Consider the following 21,372-nt stretch of genomic DNA (forward strand, 5'->3'; position numbering starts at 1 on the left):
GGCAACGGAGTGCGAAGCAATAAATTGGCTCGATATACTTCCGCCTCTTGCAAGCATTTCACGAAGAGAGCGATGAAGTCGAGCTTTCCTGAGCTTTTCTGTGACACTGCGAGCTGCAGGTCGGGCAAATGTTGACGAAACACTTTCGCAAATGGAGCACAAACGGAAAGTTACTTGCAGGTCTTTCATTCGTTGATACTATGAATTGCCATCGAAACGCAGAGAAACTTTCCACCGGTTCTCCCCCTCATCCGATACTAAATTTCATTAATCCTGGTGCTTACACCGTTAATTAATTATCTGAATTAATTAAAATAAACGGCACGAGTTAACTTAAGAATTGAATAATTACGTGGAGCCGCTGAAATGCGTTATCAATTGCTGCTACACATTTTATCACTCGCTTGGACACCTGTTAACTAATCTATGCAGAAAAGAGATTCAGTACCTCGGTAATAGTTTGAAATCAGGAGACACCTCCGGCGGAATGAAATTGTCAGATATGTTCTGCTTTCGTTTTGTTATCGAGCCAATTTTCTATCTGCAAAAGAATTTCCAAGTATAGCGGTTCCATCCCTCGAGGTGTGCCGGAAGCTATATTTCCCTTTGATGCAGAGGGTAATCTGAATACGTCCTCCTTTGGGAGGAATTCTGCCATCGGGTAAAAAAGTCGGGTCGTAAAGATTTGCATAACACGTCTGAGATCGATAAAAAGAAAATGACGAGGGGTAATTGACAAGGTTGCCCCGAGCTCTGGCTCAGGTGAAACTCAGCCGAATCATTTTTCGCTTTCCTTTCATTTATTTCGTATTATCGTGTTTGTTTTCCACCCTCCGGGAATTTCGGGCTTGCAGTTTCTCTTTAATGGGTTCTCACCCGGAAGTCTGGGAGGAAATTCTAGGTGACACATCAGACATCAGTCACAATTAAATCAGACGAGCCCGGAAGTGTTCGGAGGTCGACTCTGATTTCCAGCATTTTGCATAAAAGTTACTCTTCCCGCGTGAATGTATGGGTGGCTCTGGGAAACTAAACCACTTCCCTATACCGAATCGGTTCCACCACCAAATTGGAGTGAAATTAACAAAGTTGATACCGTGACCACTTGGCTGCCAGACCGTACGTTTCCCAAATACGGGACAAACTCCGCTCGTTCCATTCAAGCCAGCTCATCGTTCTCATTCATAATTCTGCAGATTACTCCCGCGAACTGTCGGGAAAACTAACACGACCACTATCGCAGCTTCAAATTATTTTTCGAATTAATTTTAAGTCAAAACGTCAACAGATCTTTATCAAATCATAAAAGGAAGAAAAATACAGGCATAAGTATTACTTCCAATTTTTCTCCGCCATTGTTAAGAACTATTTCTTGTAAATAAAGCGGTAATTCTCCAGAATGAGAGGTACACTTGGGATAAACATGTACGTGCCGAGATTGAATCTAAAAGTTAGTACCGGGTTACAGTACCGCAAACTACCTAAAACCAAGAGAGTCATGTCCCGGTCTTTTAAGCGGCAGCCAGAGAAAGGGGTGTAAATTCCACCCCAATTTGCATGCAGTGTTTAATACAGAATGCACTACAACTACCTTCCACGTTAATCGCAACTTGCACCAGTTGCACCATTGTCTCTTTTGAGAATAAATTCCCAAGCGAACAGTGCACGGCCTGTCGCGAAGAAAATGTGGAAAAGGGGTATAAAAGGAGTCCACTAATATGCATTTAAGTAAGGAAGCACAGTGGGGTAAAGAATTACAAGTACCATGCAGTAACGCCATGTAATTAGGATTAGTTTTAATTAAGGGTGTGCTTAATCCACCCTGAATGAAGAGAGTTAATTGGGTAAGCTTTTAATATGCAGCAAACCACAATTAAGAGCTTTTCCACGTGGCATTAAAACTACTTATGGCGGCGATTAAAAATGCGCATGTGAAATGGGCGCAGCAGTCCCCGTGGGAGAAAAAGTTATGGGGAAACGAGATGATTTAACCCCTTACGGGGCGAAAAGTTTTCCTTTCTTTCGGAACCGATGAATTGGCGGCGTTCTATTGATGGCATTGAAAACTCGAGAATCCGCGAGGGGAAGAAAGGCAGCGAAATTCGCCGACCTAGTTTAAGATGCGAAACGTTTCCCCGCGGACGAACGCCGACCCCTGACTCAGGTCTTCATAAAATATTAATGAGAATCCTTTTACTCGCAGCTTTTCATTCCGCCCATCAGGTGGGGCGCTAAATAAGGGAGCAGGACGACTCGATCCGCTTTGAGACGCTAAATGATGAAACAACAGGCCTGTTAAGGCCAGGTTTGCGATGCATTTTCCGAGGAAATCAGGAGAAGAAAAGCCAATGGGAGGAAGAGGACCGGATTGAGCGTTTGCAGGAACAAAGAATCGGGAATAATTACCGAGAGACGAGGAACAAAGGCGAGGCGCCTCGAAGGCGGGAAAATTCGAAAAATATCTCCATCTGGTTGAAACTGGTTGAATAAAAATCTCGACGTCGTGGCGGAATAATTCACGTTGCCAGGAAAAAATATCACTTAATTAGGACACCATACACTGGGGAATTTAATAAGGGAAGAGAGGAAAACGCGGTGGACCACGGATAATGAAAAAAAAAAAGAAAAAAAATGTAATGGGGTAAGCAACGAAGAGTGGCGGGCAACGCGTAACAAGTTTGGTCCTTTTGTTAGGACAAAGAAGCCTGAACGATTACCAGGGTCAAAGTGGGGTCTTTGAAAACTTGAAGAGTGTCTGCGAAGACTTAGAGCTCGTTTACACGACGTCGCTTACGCGTTCTTCCAGGGCTTATGGCGGCTCTCTGGGGCCGAGCTTTTCCCGAGCTTTGTGGCTGCGAAAAAGGGCAAACGTGCCGGGGGAGAACATTAAGGCCCCCAGGACGCTCCTGCCGAATATACGATCCTTTTCTTTCCAAGGATCGTTTTCGTATTCCGGAAACATCCCCGGAATTGATCGAGCTGGCGGAAACGCAGCTTGCTTCCTTCGTCGCTTTCTTCCCCGCTTGAATTCACTCCTGCGCGTCTCCTGAGGAAATAAATAATGTCCGTGGAACCGTCGACTATGCCGATCCTGACATAAATCCCTTCTGGGAACACTCGACTTTTTGTACCCCGCGAATATAAAGTTCACAAGGGCAATCCGATACCTTCGCATTCGCCGGGAATAAATTCGATACCGTTGGTAGGAGGCACAGCAGAGAAACGGCGAAAAACCGCGGCCTAAAGGAGACACGTTTGCATTAAGATCTTTCATTATAAATCGTATTTCTTAATAACGGTTTTAAGTATGCGGCGTACCTACGCATAGCTTCCATTTTGCTGGAGAAATTTGATAAGGAGGCCATTATAATTCCATGAAAAATTCATTTTAAACTCCTGCAAGATTTCGGAGTAGTCGTCGGTCGGGTCGCTTTGACGTGATTAATTCTTCCTTGGCTGGTAATTAATTTTGATATCATACGTGTAGTGGTTATCGAGGTGCTTCGAGATATTACGACGTATTCGAGGGTTAGGGGAGATGCGTAATCCGTTTAATTATTATTTTTCAGTAAGTGGAACGGATTGACGAACCGCCATGAACATCAGCCTCCTGGATGACTCGGAGGACCTCGGACTGCGAGGCACCGAAATCCAGTGGTCCTGGAACTTGAGTCAGGATGTTACTTGCGACGAATTCCCGGCAGGAAGTAGCGTCCTCTCGTCTCTCTGGTTTCAAGCTACTATCTACTTCCTGTACAGCACGATTTTCGTGATAGCCCTTGTGGGGAACGGACTGGTGTGCTACGTGGTCTACAGCAGTCCGAGGATGAAGACGGTGACGAACTATTTCATCGTGAACCTGGCAGTAGGTGACATCTTCATGGCCCTCTTCTGCGTCCCCACCAGCTTCATCAGCACCTTGATCCTCCAATACTGGCCTTTCGGCTCGGAATTGTGTCCCATCGTTAACTACTCCCAGGTAGGTAGCTTCACTCTAACATAGTTCCTTTAACGCGTTAATATGTCAAACATATTAATACATTCATATATAAAATAACGGACTCACTGATAATCAAGCCCCTGCCCCCAGGAACTTAAAATCTCGAGACAGGATTTTTGGAAAAACACCCATTATGGGACTTTTCCAAATTCGACCCCTAAAAAAGCGAAGTTGAGCCTTGAAATTCATGATGGTCCAGCCCCCCCAAGACGGGTGATTACCGTAGATAATTAAATCCAGAAACGAGTATCCGCGATAAAGTCAAAGATGACGTGAAATATAAATGTCGAGAGGAATGATCAAGGGATACATCAAGCACGACCGTAGTTTGAGTTTTCCTCTCGACGACTCGATTCGATCCTCTCCGTGCTCGGAGGCTATTAAACTGCCAGTCCTCTCGTTAGCGCAAAGTGTCATGAAGAAAATCTATTTCCAGCGAACGTGATAATTTCGATTCATCCTAAATTCCGCAGGTACATCCGTGCCTCCTCGTAATGCAAACAAGATTGCGAGGTGGCAGGAGTTACGTGCCACGTGTCAGTCATTCCTGCAAAGTGAGGCGGATAAGGAACTGCAATTAATGCGCGGCTAATATAACTTCGAAATTCCCTCCACCCCGACACTTCTTCATAACGCCATCATATCGCGTGTTCCGTTCCATTTTCCCACGAAATCGCTGTATAGCCCTGTCTACTAGATGTAAACGGATCGATCTGTAAATTCCTGTAAATTCTCTTAGGCGGTATCGGTTCTGCTGAGTGCCTATACCCTGGTTGCGATAAGCATCGACCGATACGCTGCCATAATGTGGCCACTGAGGCCACGCATGAGCAAGAGGCAAGCTAAACTTTTGATCCTTTCTGTGTGGATGGTGGCATTAATCGTGTCCTTCCCCATCGCTGTGGTCTCCAGGCTTTTCCAGCCTACGGACGGCTACAGAAGGTGCGACCGCTACGTCTGCCACGAGGACTGGCCGTCGTTGCAGCACAGGTAACCCCTGGGGAGATTCGTTGGAAAATTAATTACACATTTTTTTCTGAAGACCCGAGATGTCGAGCATGCTAGTTCGAAAGGGGAGCAACCTTATCAAGCTATACCGTGGCTTAGGGAATTTTATTTAGGGAAGATAACAGGGAATCGGACGCCGAAGGTCCGCCATCTTGATTTTGCCTACCAGAGGCGGCTGCTCGTTAACGATAATCGGATCAGCCAGAACTGTGGCGAGGAAAACATTAAACGGTTGTTTATAATCGTGCTATTCGGTGAATCCTGATTTAGGGTGTATTGTCCATGCTTGGTGCATGCAGGGATTAACCCTTTTGTGCCCACGCTCCGAGATATTCTCCGGTGTCCTCGTTGAAATCGCCGTTTATACCGCAAAAGGTCGGCATGTTCGATCAGGGTGCATCGCCGATGCATCACGGTGCAACAATGCCTCGACAGTGTCGCGGATTCACCTCCTCGCGTGTCTGGATGAACGTATTAAGCAATTTATTTGTCCCCCAGTTGTAATTATCGGAATGGAAATTAATCGTCGTCGGCGGGTGCGGCTGTCGGGGGATGCGATTATGAGATAATTCCGCGGGGAGATGGAAGTACCAGTTTTCAAGACGACGTGGTTTAAATTGTAGGAATTAAGCTCGTAGGATATTCCTGGTGTCGGATCGATGGACGTACTTTGGGGAGAGATTAACTACGGCTCACTTGGATAATTTTAAATTGGGAAAGATGTGGGAAGGATCCACTCGATAACGTCTGACCGATTTCAGGTATTACTACTCCATCGCTCTGCTGGTCGTCCAGTACCTTGTGCCTCTCATGGTGCTCATGTTCACGTACACCAGCATAGCCGTGATGGTATGGGGAAAAAGACCGCCAGGCGAGGCGGAAAACACGAGAGACCAAAGGATGGCAAGGTCTAAAAGAAAGGTAAGCCAGCTTCCTTCCGTCAAGGAGAATCGGAACTCTTCCAAAGAATTCTCCTCGCCTCCAAGATGGACGCCTCAGGCCACTTACAAACGAACCAATTTCTCAATACAAATATTTATAAAAATTCTTCTATCCACTTTAACGATTGAAAATCGATCTTGCCGCGCTCCAAGGTAATAGTAATTTTAAGGTCATAATAAAATCATTAACTTCTAGTACCACAAATGATTAGTGGAAGTTGTAAGTCAGGGATCACGAGATGAAACGGTAATTCTTTTCCGAGTAATAACTAGTAGCGCAGGAAAGCTCCGAGCCTCGTATTAAAAGTATTAATCTGGACCGAAGAATTGAGTGTAGGGGATGATCTCCGGGAATTCTCTGACACAAAAGATAGAGAGGCTTATTCAGGGACGTTCTCAGGTTGAAAAGGCTTCATCGTAGAGGCTTCTCAACAAGAAGACGACTTATCTCGGAAAATCGATTGTCTGGATGTGCATTCCGAAGTGTCAATAATGAAACACGGTCCCAGCGATTCGCCATGAGGCATGATAGTGGAAAACCTCGATGCTTTATCGAAAGGGTCAAGACCTCTCTCAGAGCTTTTAGCGCGTTATTCCGGGCGAGGAAAGTTAGTCAGAATTCTAATGAAATTCCGCCTCGCCAAAATTTCTCGCGCCTGTTATCAAAAAGCCGACACGGGAACTCCTCGGCCGAGAAAGCTCTCGGCTCGGGAGCTTTTAAAAGCATCGGGGCTAAAATTCCGGGCGCGCTCGTGCGCCGAATGGTCCGCTCAAGAAAGCCAGATGAAAAGAGGAACGGCGTATTCGAACGTAAAGCTCGAGATTAACGAGCCGATATGACGTGCGCGCTTCTAGGACTGGAAGGTGCGTTTATTGGTTTCCACAGTGCCAGAGATTTGAATAAAGTCCCTCGAGTGGCCTTGCCAGTGCTTTAATCACCGACGTTCACTCCGACACGAATGACAGCTGGCTACGACAATTCAATTGCAAAAGAGTGACCGAAGCGGGAATTACGACACGTGTTCCGCCAACTACTGTCGCGACGAAGAGTACCGGAAATTAAAAATCTCTTCGGCTAAGTCCTCCTCGAAGCGTTTCCTTTATGAGCGGACATCAAGCCCGGAAGACCATCTCGCATTATGCAGTCTCATTGTTTCGGTGTACGGTCCGACTTTTTACAATAACTGACGGTTGCAGCTCTGATCTTTATGTATATTCATGGTTTGCATATTAATAACCAGGAACCAGCCTTGCAAGATTACCCACGAACACCTTAGAAGGTACTTCAGCAAGATGTGATGGTCATCTATCCTTTACTTTTCATGCAAATTCCCGAGGGATTATTCGGAGGCTCGAAATTACTGGAAATCATTGGAAATCACCGAAAAACGTTTTAAGGTCGACTGTCACTCGTTACCGAATCGCATCGTTCATCATATGAAATCAAAGGCAATCGGTTCTCAATGAAATCGTTTTTTTTTTTTTGTTATTATTATTACCTTTTTTTTCGTTAGTTTCGAGGGAATAGCCCCACGGCAAGTGTGTCTAATTGACTAGCTCAAGTGCGGTTGATCTCGACGTCTTGATGTTGATCTTGATTGGTGATGGAAAATTGTGGAAAAATCTCACGGATGGGTGGCGATGCATCTATGGCTTATCGATGGGAATGGAAAAGTGTCTTTACGGAGTCGAAGAGGTTGTTAAACCGTATCAGCTTGTGGGAAGGTCTTTACTCTCGCCTGGAGAGAAATTTGTCGAGGAAGGTGTATTACTATCCTGTGGTCGTTAGTTACAGGCTTCCTTCGGCCCCTTCGAGTTTCCTGCCGTAAGGGGACTGCGAATTGGTTTTCAAGTAGAAAGTGCCATTCCTGAAACGAGCGACAAGTCAAGGGTCTATTCACTGGCGAAGTACTTTGTCAGTTAATTCTCCGATTTCGAGGAAACCGCGCCGTAATGAATACACTACAGGTATACGAAGTGATAACTCTAACGCCAAATTGAGTGATTTTTGATTAACAATTAACGCGACAAGTCGGAATTAAAAATGAGTTACTAACGTATTTGGAGGTGTTGCATAGCCCATTACAGCAGTATCATTGTTGTCACACTCCCCCGTGGTGAAACGAAGATAAGAGGAACAGTTTCTGCCGATAAAGGAGTCCTCATCTGTCAACGATTCCGCGTAGAAAACCCAGGATCGATGATGGCTACAAAAATCTAAATTGCGTAAATTATCTATGAATTGTATTACAGAACCACGTGGTGCACTGTGCCGACTTGACTGACAGTTTGACGACTGCACCAGATAATTGTGATAGCGTTAAGGATATGCACCGATAACGTGTGTACTCTTCATGATGACAGTCGTTCTGCCACTAATTATCCGTTGACAATTTTAAATTACATCTCCATACCTTCCTGACTTTCAATTTCAAAGGTGGCGGGGCATCCAGGCTGGACGCGAACGCCGCCATTTGGGAAAAAGTCTACAGAGCCTGTAACTAATCTCGTTCCGTATATTCCTGCATCCGTATGAATAATGTCCACAAAGTCGGCGTCGCCAGCCTCGAGATGAGGTATAACTAAATTATAGAAAGGTCCCGCGGGGTCCAGGCCTGGGAAAAATTCAAACGAAAGATTTCAAGTGCCCACTAAGCGCATGGAAAAAATCGCCAGGAAAATTCGCATATCCTTCCTTTACTCGGTTTACGTACCCGTTATCCTTGGAATCGGGAAATTACTGTTTTTCCCAAGGAATCCCGCGACTTGTGCACCCAAGGAATGTCCAATGACGTGTATTTTCTCGCGACTTAAACCTCCTTCGACCATTTTCTGTATAGCCCGAGCAATAGTGATCCCGACATCTTTGCTATTGGAAATCGCACTGATGTAAGGACTCGCCGCCAGTTTGCTCCAGTCAACGGCGATGATATTGTGATCCTGGCGCTTCAGATATCCTGCGAGAGATTAGGGAGATATCAAATAGATTCGTAGGACAATAAGCGAAAAATTGTAAGGAGCCGATGAGATAGAAGCGAACTCCCTTAAGAATTTCTGAACGGCGTATGGACTACCATTGTTAATTAATGATTTAATATTCTTTTTTAGATACCTCCGACGATGGTTTTCACACTATTCGAGTCCACACTTTCGGTGTATCCGTGGATGTAAAACGCGGTTTTACGTGACAGTTGCATTTTAGGGAGCAACATTGTAGCATTTTCCACGTACACGTCCACAAACTCGTCCAGCGTGTCTCTGAGAAGGGAGGAATTTTTTTTAATAATTAATTCGATGTCAAATGCATGTGCAAATGTGAGGGAGGAGTGCTTCGCATAATGCAATGTAGAGAGGGAGATGTATTGAGCGAAATCAGAATTGAGCTTTCCTTACCCATTGTATAATCGCAAATAAATGCTCAAAAGCTTCTCGGGATTCGGCGAGAAAAGAGCCCAGGCTGAAATGAAATAAAGGAATAAATATATTAAAGAGATACCGGGGAAGAATCCCATCGTCGAAAACTCCCCGAGGATCATTGGGAGTTCGTCCGGGGCAAACTGAATAAAGGAACTTCTCGTCGATGGTTATTAATGAAGCAGGGACGGGCGAAACTGATAGGGGACTTGTCCTCTTATTTTCCGCCATTATTCCGCATAGTCTCAGCCCGCGGAAACGCGACGAAAGGAGTAAAATTCCCAGACAGTCGTTCGCATTTAAACCAACGATGAAATGGCAGAATTACTGAGCAATTTCAGCTAAGTGTCAGTAAATTAATTGCTAAATAAATTATGGGAAAGTATTACCTGAAGTCATCTCGACGTATAGATCCCACTTTACGGAGAAAATGGCGATGATGGCAAAAAATGACAAAAGTGACCCGCGAAAACGGCCAATATGAGGTCCTGACTACGGTCCACAAAAACGCGGAGGAGACGTTAACTCGGCTGATTCGTACTCACTATGGCAAAGGGCGTCAGCGAAGAGGATTAAAATGACAAGATCGCAAGTTGGCCTCATGATAACAGGGAGATAGGAAATGATAACTCGTCCTCGAGGCTGTTGAAGGTGGCCGGACTATAATTCCATCGGAGCTCGTGTGATATCGCTCTCGCGCGACTTGCGAGCGTGCCGTGGAATTTATGTGGTTCTCGTGACTTATCCGGACAGTAATTATGTGTATCGCGCACGAAATAAGGAGGCGAATAATAATGCATGGACAGCCGGGTCGAATAATCGCCTGAAGGGTGATAACGAACCTGGCTGGAAAAAGCTGGAAAAGAGGTGCACACACGTGCATGCCTCATTCCGAACAATTTACTAAACAAACCTGAGACATTCGATTCCGCTTATCATGACTTATCACCGACAGTACGGATAGAGTCAATGGTAGAAGGGTTCGGCTCGCCCTGATCGCGCTATCGCGACGCTGTTATCACTGGCGGAAATGTCCTCCTAGGAGGAAGTAAACCCAGAGAACGAGGGTCCAATCGCACATCCCGTTGTCCCCAAATGATCCCTATCGATCAGTTCCGGAGTTAACATCTTCTTGTACCCCTGACGAGATGTTAACATCCCCGATGTTAACGGGGGTGGTTGCGTCGAGGGTATCCCTTCTTATCCAGGAGCGAATGGACCTTATCAGCGATTTCAAAGGCCATCGTGGTGAAAATAAATCAATCGGAATCAAAATATCGATAGTTTGATCGATGCGAACTGCGGTCTGCCATTTCCTTTCCTGATTTCGAATGGATATATATTTTTATATTTACTCCTCGTGATAAGATTCTTTCTCCTAAAACAAAGGGTGGAAGTGCCATAATCAGGCTCAACATTTTATTTTCGCTGTTAAGAAATTTAATGCGCACGGGGATTAATGGTAACGGCTACCCTGAAGGATAAAAATGAAGAAAGTGTGTGCCGTTGGATTAAGTCGGGTTTATGGGCTGTAAAGATAATAACAGGACTATCAGCAATTGCTTGGCACTCCCAAGTATTCCTTAAGCTCGTGGTTTAATTGATTTTCCTGGTGGTGCTGTTAGGAATTCTAATTGAATTCCGAACTTCAGAGCTGCGTTTCCTTTTGATTTTAAAGTATATCGGAGGCAAAGGAGAGCCGAAATTCGTGATTGTTTCTAGGTCGCGTGATGGACGCAAATATTGATCATTTAAACGTAATTGTCGTACTTGACAAGGGCCAAGGGATACGTGGAATATCAGATTAAGTACTTGTGATACCCGATAGTTCGACGCCGCCGGACAGTACTCGGGAAACTCGAATTTCCCGATATACCGCAATATTTTGGGTAACCTGTGTTCTATTGGGTACCTGAAACACATCGAATTACTCAATATAACCGGCATTATCGGGTGTCGGACGCCTGCCCGATTTCAGATATCGACAGCCTTTAACCAGTCATGCAGTAAAAGATTACCCAACAAATTATTAAACGATGAAAACCATCCAATCCAGTAAAAAGCCTCAAACAATTTCCTCGAATCATAAAATATACAAATATACACTACTCTTTCATCCCCCCAGGTGACACTTTTGATAATTAATAATTTGAAAAAAAAAAAATTCTCTTTAAATCGGACCTCACGAATGCTCGAATAATAACGTTGATACAACTGATCAGCGAAGATTTTTCTAAAATTACACGCGGCAAAGTGCTTTTCTCAGCACAAAGGGATCATTTTTCAAAACTAGGGCGAATCTCGGAAGCGTTGCGGGTCTTCTCGCTCTCTGCTTTCAAGTACTAGTCCGTTTGAGTTCTCGGGGAGTATTTAATTAATTAACGGCAACGAATAGGAATATCATAGAAATTACGGCAGCCGTAGGAGGGTAATCTGGCTTTGAAGATGCGCCTCGGGAGAAAAAGAACAAGCTGCCAGAGATCAGAGAAATAGTGGAAGGATATTGTTACGTCCCATCGAGCAGCCAAATAGGGAACCAGCCAGGTGGAAAAATTAAAGGCTTCCTTTTCTCCACTTTTATGGTGGGAAAAATCGACGAATTTCCGCTTTTGCGAATGCCAAGCGTATCATCATCGTTTGCGAGGGCTTGAAGTCCTGTCATTTTGGCAAGGAATTAAATTCTACTGGATTCCTGGGCCCATCTATCGTGGACCTCCATCATCGTTTGCAAGGGCCCGAAGTTCTGTAATATTGGCAAGGATTTCGATTTTACTAGATCCCTGGGACCATCTATCACGGACCTCCACCTGGTCTGAAGCATGGGCACTTAATTCAGGGCAAAAGCTTCGTAGCCGAGAAAATTGTGCGTGACCTTTCCGAATTCTTCGCGAGAAACCCAGCTTGGTACCACCCAGGGATCCATCAACCCGAAAGGAGCTGGAGAAAAAAAGTGATGAAGACCACTTCTAACAAGTACCCTTCTTATCCTCCGCTGTTTTTTACTCTACGAAATAAAGCACGGGTCGAGGAAAAATTTATGAAATGATTGAACAATTTCCTGATCACGGGGAGTACAAGCAATAATAAAAGAGGTCCGTGGGCGTAATTCCATAATACCGAAAATGGCATTTGAATTACTGCTAATTCCACGTCGCATTACGAAAATGAAAATGGTTTATCGTGGGCTTTCACATTTCGTGCATATCTCAATGTGAAGTGTATATCTCTGACAAGGTGGTTTTTTATTCTTGCTGCCATGTTCGCCGGATGCGAGGTGCGATCCTCGCATATATTAACGTTCCGTTTCCTCAATGTATATTCCCTCCCGTATCTCCGTTGATCTTATTTAAATATTTCACCGTCGCTTGCCAAACCCCACGTGTTTGCCGAGTCAATGTATACACCCTGGGGAAACGGTATTATAAAATATTACTAAATATACGAAAACCCGCGGGCGATTTATTTTTACGAATGGACGGCCATCGGAAAGCTCGACCGGCCTGTCAACTGGAAACCTGATTTTCACGAGAAATTTTCACTCGATCCGTTCCATACATCGGAATTCCAGCCACGCCAGGTGCAAATTCTTCCCAAAATCCACAGTCAGTGATAACCGCACCCAGATGACCCCCCACGAATTAATCCCTATCTCAAGCGGATTCCACATAGACCTTCGGTGAAGAAATATCTTCTCCCGGCAAGCTAGCTTTTCGATTTGGAATTTAAAGCCAAAGGTACAACACCTCCACGCGCCTAAATGATTGAATAATATTTTCTATTTTTATATTAATTAATTATGGGAGAAAAAAAATGATAGACGGATGTCGACTTCGTATAATCCTTTCTTCGTAACAATAATTTCCCCTTACAAGTTGCACGACGTAGAAATAAAAATCGGCGTGTCTCGAAGTGCTGCCTCTTAGGTAAGGCCATTGTTTCCGGGAACATATAATAGAGACATCGAGTATCGCCGATTTCCGGGGAAAAATGCTCCTCTATCTCGTACCAGGAGCCAATATTCGCACAGATGATATCATAAATCCCGGCAGGTTATCGCACAGTTTGGGGTTGACCTTGCGTGCTCCACATACATCAAGGACTTCCTCAACCGAGAAGTGTCATCGATCCTTTACGTCTTATCGATTTCCCTGCCCTTCGGTCCGGACTAGGGAGGATGAATCGTCGACCCTGGAAGGGAAAAATTGACCGAGAGAATCGAATTGAAAGAGGAAACGCGCCTTTATCATGCATAGTAAAGGGGGACGCGTCAGTGCTCGAAGGTATTCCCAAGGAAAAGCCTTTGCCGAAGTCCATCGCGTTTGGGAGAGCGAGGAGGACAAAGAGAGGAGACCTGCCAGGAAATGCGAGATCCCGGGCGAAATAGGGCGAGGGAAATTCTTGGGAGAGTAATCGGACAATGGGCGAAAAAAACGCGGGCGAGAGAAAAAAGAAAAGGTAAGATAAAGCCGACCGCCGACGAGAAAACCAATTACCGAGATGCCGAAAAATACAGCCCAATAACGCGTTATTCACCTTGGCACGCAACTCCTGGAACCAGCCAATGGAGTCCTGGCCGAAGGATCCTCTTCAAAGCCACGCTGAACTGGCAGACTTGGGGCCAGACGAGGAACAAGCCTGCCAAATTACAAGACAGGCCTCCACTTTCGCATTTACCCGATGCACGCTTAATTACGAGGTCTAGGGAATCGATTCCTGGTGATAACACCAGGATAACGCGAAACTTCCTCCAGGATGGACCCCTCAGGAGGGGAAACTCGAGGAACTCTCGTGACTCCCCATCGTAGAAAAGAGGGCATTTTCAGAGACTTCAGGGCTCCCTGGAAGCGTGAGAACTCGTCATTGCAATCTTCCTGACGGCGAATATCTTCTTAACTTGGCAAAGAACGTCTTCTGGTCCCTCGACCCAGAATGGCCGCGAGTGGGAATATGACTTTCGTTATTTATTGGCCCATAAAGAGACATGGTGCCGTACCTACGATCCTAGTTTATTTCGAGCCATCGGCAAAATAAATCCCCCCCCCCCCCCCCCCGTTAGCGCACTTGGGGGAAATTTATTTTACAGTGCTGTACTTGTGTCCGAGAAGATCCAGGATGATGGTCTTGTACCTTGCACTGAAATTGCATTTTATTTGACAATAGCCCCCAGTGTGCAGATCGATACGTCCTCACGGAGTTCAGATTCGCGGGGGGTCCTGACTCTGTTACAGAACGCATTACGTGGATCCTTTCTAAAAATTGAAGAGGGCATGCTTGCAACGAACTCTGCATAATTTATAGAATTACCTAGAACGAACGGTGTACGCTTTTCGCTGTTGTGGTAACCGCAAGCCTGTAGTTTATTCTGGACCACTTCTTAAATAAATCCCCACTATTGGCGCACTGAGATAAAAATTGATCTCTTACCAGTAATCGTATCCAAGGGAATCAAGGGTAATAGTTCCGTGCCCTGGAACGAAATTGCATTTTATTTTGGCAATCGCCCCCCAAGAGCAAATCGATACGTTCTCACGCAGCTCAGCTTTGCTGGGAATACCCTGACCCCATAACAGAATGCATTCGATGAAATCCTGAAAATTGGAGAAGGCACACCTACGACAATTGTTGGATACTTTTTGCGGATATGAAAAGTGGATATCTGACTGATTTTTTAAATAAATCTGCACTGTCGGCGCACTCGGGTCAAAAATTGATCTCTACCTAGTAATCGTATCCAAGGGGAGCAAGGATAATGGTCTCGGGTCCTGCGGCGAAATTGCATTTTATTTTGGCAATGGCCCCTCAAGAGCTGATCGATACGTCCTCATGGAGTTCAATATCCCAGGGGACCCCTAATCCTGTAAAAGGATGTATCCGACGAAACCATTTCGCAAATTGAAGAGGGTTTACCTGGAACGAAAGTTACATTCCTCTCACGGTTATGGAAAGTGCATACAGGTTTGCTTATAAAGGACCCTTCCAGGGACCATCTCCTTGGATGACACTTGACCGAGTTTCCGGGCCGGAAGTAAGCTCGAAAATTCAAGGCCGCGGTCCCTCGTCACATCTTGTCGAGATAAGTCCTGTGTTCCTGTCTGAAAGACAGGGAAGGACGGTTACCACTGTCAAGGGGTGCCTCCTCGTCTCTCTTATCGCCTATGAAGCAGCCATTTCAGGAGAACGAGGTAGGAAAACCGATGTCAAAGGAGGGTGATCATGGACGAAAAGGGTGTCCTTGCTATGGGGATGTCAACTCCCCTAGGAGATTCCTGGAAGACTTAATGAACCGGAACCCGACGTCGATTGTGGATGTCATTTTTGACTCCCAAACGTTCCCTCGGGACCCGCCCAAAATTCTCAAGGGAGCTCATTTGAAATTCCTCTGCTACCACGTGGAATCTCGAGGGACGAGGCGTAGATTCTATGGGATAACGCCTAAGAGGTACATGGGATGTTAGGAAATTCGTGGCAAGACTTGTGATGTTTGCGGCGCCACTGCTTAAAGGAAGAACAACGTATATTAAGGCTGTAGATTTTTATGAGGGAATTTTAGTCAATAAAAAGAGATTCAAAGGATGTAATCATATTTCAAGCGACTGAGCGACACTCCCTTTGAGCCTTGTTGGACCTCGGAATGAAATCACAACGCTAACGTATAGCGTAATTCGGTGCAGTATGTAATTTAATTACGGGGAACGTAGCGTAAAGTAAAGTTCCGTAGCTTAAATAAATATCCCGGCGATATTTTTAATATATTCAGAAAATATCCAGGAGGATAAATATGCGTTTAGGAATAACAATGGGCAGTTCAGGAGGGTCATTCTCGAGTGTTTAATCGAGGGGAGAAGTAATTCACTTGTGAACTAAATTAATTAAAGCTGTCGGGTATCGAGCGCGCCGAGTCCGTGGAATTGCATGTTGCTTACTCTTCCTAATGGTGTTGGGTTTCCATGTAAATGCTGTCACCATAAATCATTCTTAGTGGCTCGGATGGAATTTCAAACGAGGAGGTGAACCAGTCGCCTCATTTTTCAACCCCTGCAAAAATCTGCTTTCGATCTCCCCGGCGTAAGGGTGCCTTTAACTCGTGATTGATCCGTCCAGATTTTTTTGCCGCGTAAATGGCCCGGCCTCGAAAATCATTTTTATTTCCCCCTATCATTCATAATCCCCCATAACTCCTGAGCGGAACGATCGAGGCTGAAAAAAAGAACCTCAGCAAAAAATCGTAACGACTTCGTTAGTGGAGCCAAATATTGGATTTGGCAATTCTTCACTTCGTAAGTGACTGAGAAAATTCCGGAATAATTATGGGGAAATCTTGACATATCCGAAATCATTAATAGGAATGACCTGCGTTAAGCAATCCACACATTCGTGAGTTTCTTCGACACGCCTTTATCTCCTCTCGGACTATCAGACTTTACCGGAAGTGCCAGGAAGTCGATACTTGCTTCCTAGGGGAAAGTTACTCTTGTTTCAGGAGTCTCTTTCGTCCGGAGCTATTTAAACATTCCGTTCTCGTTCTTTACTTACGCCCCCTTTCAGCGCTTCTGGTTATTTAACACTGAAACCGTCGTGTCCATTTGTTAACAAAAGACAGCAGAGAGGTCAGATTTGTTCTTTAGTTACCGCGGACGGGCAGGAATTTTCGTTGAACATTTTGCGCCCGGAAGAAGTGGTCTGCAAAATTGGTTCTTTCAGTTCAACGATGATCCGCATTGAATTCGCGTAGCTATTTTCAAATCGATAGCCACTTCCCACTTCCATCGAGCATAGATAGTTAATAAAAACAAAATGCACCAGACATCCCACAAGTCTGTTCTCGAGATAGAATGCACGAAACTCTTATCGAGCTATCACAAAGAAATAAATTAAATAAGAATTACATTATCGTCTCGGAGAATAATTAAAATGACGGATGTATTTATCATTCCAGATGGTGAAGATGATGATGACGGTAGTAATCGTGTTCACCGTCTGCTGGTTACCATTCAACGTCCTAATAGTAAGTTCAGAAAATCGATGCCACAAAGACCGTCAAAAATCGCAGTAAAATTAGCGACGCGGCGATTAATATGAAATATTGCATAGCGATCATTTCCGTGTCATGTTAATCCGGTCGTCAAGAAATGGCAAATATTATCCGAAGTGGTTGTTAGAACGCACTTAAATTGGAATACGGCCGGCGAGATGCGTTCGCGGGAGATTCTGGATTTCGATCGCACATGTTCCGGTTTAGTGGAGTCCTAAAAAGGGCCGTCATTGGACGAAAGCGCCATATCGGTCTTTGGCGGGATCATTTCGGCCGATTTAGCCAAAATAACCGCTACATAGGTGGTTGTACAGGAATTCCGCCATCTCGTGGGCGATTAAATTGTTACGATTACGGAAACGCGAGTCTGAAGGAGGAAGGACCATGGTCCATACAGCAGCCCTTTCCGGGTTCATAAAACTTTCATTCCACGCAGTGGGTCCAGGAATGTCGCCTCCTCTCCCTCGAGATACGCTCGTTTGCCGTCATCCCTCGAAGAGTTACTGCCCGAACGAGCAGATATATCAAAAGTATCGTGCCTTCGAACTATCTTCGAAAGGTGGGGAGTTAATACGCCCTTGGGGACCGGAAAGGGTGACCGAAACTTTCCAAAGAGTAATTAATGTTGCCCTCGCGCCACTTACGAAGAATAGTCCGAGCGGAAAAGGGCGGCGCAACTTTCCTGGATAAGAAATAATTCATATCAAATCGGAAGTGCGGTGTATTACATTTATAACGTAATTGTAGGAGGGTACCTTGATAAAGAAACTTGTTGCACGCGTATATATTTGCAAATGAAACTCTACCTCCAAGTGGAAAAGTAATCAAGCGTAAGACAAATTCGACGCTTGGAACAGCTCCAATTGTCTTCCTATTCTCCTTTGTCGGACCTTTTCAGCGCTATTTGCCGTTTCGGTATACTTAGCCTTTTCCTACATTTCCAGACTTCCGATAAACTTCTCTTGGCGACGATTTTTCCCCTCTAACCTTTCCGCCGAGGTGGACCCTTCAGCGTCCTCTCGGTATCTGCTTGAACTTTCGTCCCGCTGGCAATTTATTTCGCCGCCAACTTGCGATTGGTTTTTACCTCTCAACTCGTTATACCTCAGGCCCTTGCTTTAAGAAGCTTCCTCGATATCCCACGTACCTTTCCAAGTATAAAAGCCTCTCAGAAGCGTTATTCCCTGGCCTAGTTTGAATAGTCTTGCACGAAATCCACCAGCAACGCGAACGCATATTCCTCGTTAGGAAACATCTCGGACGATACCCCGCAATATTCAATTTCAGAAAAAATCCTCCAAAGAACTAGCGTTAAAAATTACATTAAATATATACCAAACTCAGTCGTATGCAGCTCAACTAACTTCTTCGAGTACAAAAGCCCCTTCAAAGAGCATTCCTTGCTGGCTCGCTTTGAATAGTTTTACATAAAATCCATCAGCAACCCAGACGACGCATTTTCCATGACGCGAAGCGCTGTGGGCGAGACCCTATGATTAAAAAAAAAAATGGAAAAGGAAATTACGACTCGTCTACGGACGCGGTAGCCGGACGCCATGTTGGTCACCTGCAAAATCCCTCTCTTAAGCCCTGCAGTCGAATAAACTGTGACACGGACCGTCGGCATTGATTTCTGACGGGTGTAGTCACCCGATACCACTGTTGGCCATATTTACAGAAGCAATTCTCGTTTTGCAGCTGGTGATGGACAATGACGAGCGACTCAGCAACTGGTGGGGCCTGCCGTTTGTGTGGACCGCGCTCCACTGGCTTTCCATGTCGCACTCCTGCTACAATCCGGTCATCTATTGCTGGATGAATGCGAGATTCAGGACAGGCTTCATCGCAGCCCTCGCACGGGTCCCCGGCATTCGGCATGCCTTTCCGGAACAAAGGAGATGCACTTATAACACCAGCATGGGGGGCATCGCTCTTGCCGGTGAGACGCATCAAAAGAAAACCACCAGATAGACGTCCTACCCTGCAAGTTTTACGCGTTCGCGTGTCGTAAACCCCTCGGGCCGATCTTTCGCAAAGTGGGAAGATTGCTCGCAGTGGAAATGGCTCTCCATGGCCGTCCACCCCACGGGCGATAAATCCGCAAATTAATGTCTCAAGTTCGCACACCTCGCCTGGTATCAATGTTTTTTCCGGGCGAATCTTTGATAAATATCGTCGGATATGAGAATGGAAGAAATCTGGGAACGATGCACCTTTTTCGCAAATTCTGGTCACCTCGTGGCATGGCATAAGAGATGTACAAAGGGGCCATTTTCGTTTCCAGGCTTAGACGGGAACGACAACTCGATGCTGCGACGAATGAACACTTGCACTACTTACACGAGCGTGCGGAGGAAAGCTAACGGAAATCATTACGCCCCGGCGAGAAGTGCGAGTCTGCGAAACAGCGAACTTTTGACACACACCTCGCAGGGTCGAAGGATGTCGCCATTGGAGTCGCAATTAGAAGAACGAATATGAGCCGATTCACGGGAACGAGGGGATGCAAAAGAACGCACAACGAACCCAACAGTGGAAAAATATTTCCAGCCTGCGGAGTCGCCTCTTTAAGGACACCTGAAAATCCTACATTTGCAGGGAGATCCCCGATATTACGAGACTCTTTAGACTCTTTTCGTCAATCGACCCACGTTCAAGTGGAAAAAAGAAAAAAGAGGGATCCACCATTTTCGAGTAAGACAGGTCGCACGCCAAAGACACACACATTAACCACGTGGTATTTATTTCGCCTCCAAAGCAGCTAATTAAATAAACACTTACCTACTGCTAGGAGACTGTTAGTCTAGATTGAAATTAGATCGGTACATTTCACCTCCCTTTCTCAGCAAAATAACTGAATAAATGAGGGAGGAATGAGCGTTTAACCCGGTGTAACTGAGTTTTTCGATGCCGAGAAGAAAGTTATGGAACCTGAAATTTGCAAATATTAGTCCTCTGGTAGTAAGAAAAATATAAAGACCTTGAGGTAGATGTAATTAACGGGTTTGGAGATTTATTTAAATATGTTGGTGAATTGAACAGTTATTTAAGTACTTGCCGCGTGTTCATTGTATGCGTCTTTGATGCGCGAACGAAGCGCGCTCGAATGTTCTTGTCGCCGAGACTCGACATCGCGAAGTATAAAAATTACCCTTTCAATTGTAGGAAACAATAGTTTAGGTGGAATCGCGGGCTAAGGGCAGGTGCGAACCGATTTTTCCACTCTGAGGCCGGAAACGAAATCGTACAATGAATGGACAATAGGACAACGAGCGAAATCGGAGTTCTTTACGCTCGTCAATGTACATTCGTTATAAGCCGAGACCAGCTGGACTGAATCGAACCTATTTCTACTAAATTAGTAGACAACTCGTGGATACGTATGAACCAGATTATAATTAACAAACGCTCTATTATTAGCGAGAGCTTACGTCACAAAGATGACGCTAGTCTACCCTTTGAATAGCGAAAATAAGTCTACTTCTCTCCAGGATGGGACAAACGACGTGCACTTTACCGAGAACGATTATTAATAATTTTGTACGCTTAAATTGCCAAGTACTCGAATAAAGTCGTATATGTTAATGGACTTTCGGCAGGGACGAAATGTCCTTTGCTCGCCGGAAATGAAATCGAAATAGTTCGATGTTTACCTTTCAGGTAAACATCGGCAACAGTTCCCGTCTGTCTACATTCGGATGATCTAATTGCGAATAATGTATTTGGCTCTAATAAACCTCTCAAGTCTTTCATTCGGAAAACAAATTGCAGGTCCAATATTTTTATACGAAAAATGAAAGTTATTATACGTTGAGGGGATCAAGCTTTCATTTTTCTTCGCGAGAATTTATTTATAAGAGATGTTCGACCTCTTAAATATCGGGCTTAGATATTGAGATTAACCATTTTTGCAATGAGAGATTGGCGTGGTTTTTGAGATTGTAATAAAAAATTTCATAAGATTGGTGCTCGTATGT

At 45.0% G+C, this 21,372-nt stretch overlaps 2 protein-coding genes across 3 annotated transcripts; one reads left to right on the plus strand and one right to left on the minus strand.

The window, feature by feature from the left end:
• The first annotated feature begins 3,595 nt into the window (after positions 1–3,595).
• Positions 3,596–19,876, plus strand: LOC105701114 (RYamide receptor). Its single transcript, XM_012427558.1, has 6 exons — positions 3,596–3,979; positions 4,740–4,990; positions 5,770–5,929; positions 17,300–17,368; positions 19,094–19,334; positions 19,680–19,876. The coding sequence occupies exons 1-6, from the start codon at positions 3,596–3,598 to the stop codon at positions 19,874–19,876; spliced, it is 1,302 nt and encodes a 433-aa protein (XP_012282981.1).
• Positions 6,791–10,067, minus strand: LOC105701354 (pancreatic triacylglycerol lipase). 2 transcript variants are annotated; one of them, XM_012428033.2, is made up of 7 exons: positions 9,753–9,807; positions 9,343–9,406; positions 9,062–9,207; positions 8,664–8,906; positions 8,364–8,564; positions 8,007–8,166; positions 6,791–7,817 (listed from the first exon to the last, which is right to left on the minus strand). In XM_012428033.2, the coding sequence occupies exons 1-7, from the start codon at positions 9,760–9,762 to the stop codon at positions 7,739–7,741; spliced, it is 903 nt and encodes a 300-aa protein (XP_012283456.1). In that variant the 5' UTR covers positions 9,763–9,807; the 3' UTR covers positions 6,791–7,738. The 2 variants fall into 2 exon arrangements, with proteins under 2 accessions (XP_012283456.1, XP_012283455.1); XM_012428032.2 differs by lacking the exon at positions 9,753–9,807 and adding an exon at positions 9,909–10,067 and having other exon boundaries at positions 6,792–7,817.
• Positions 19,877–21,372: the final 1,496 nt, after the last annotated feature.

This window comes from Orussus abietinus, unplaced genomic scaffold (genome assembly GCF_000612105.2).
Source record: "Orussus abietinus isolate OABI.00-Male unplaced genomic scaffold, Oabi_2.0 scaffold5, whole genome shotgun sequence".
NCBI classification, from domain to species: Eukaryota; Metazoa; Arthropoda; class Insecta; order Hymenoptera; family Orussidae; genus Orussus; species Orussus abietinus.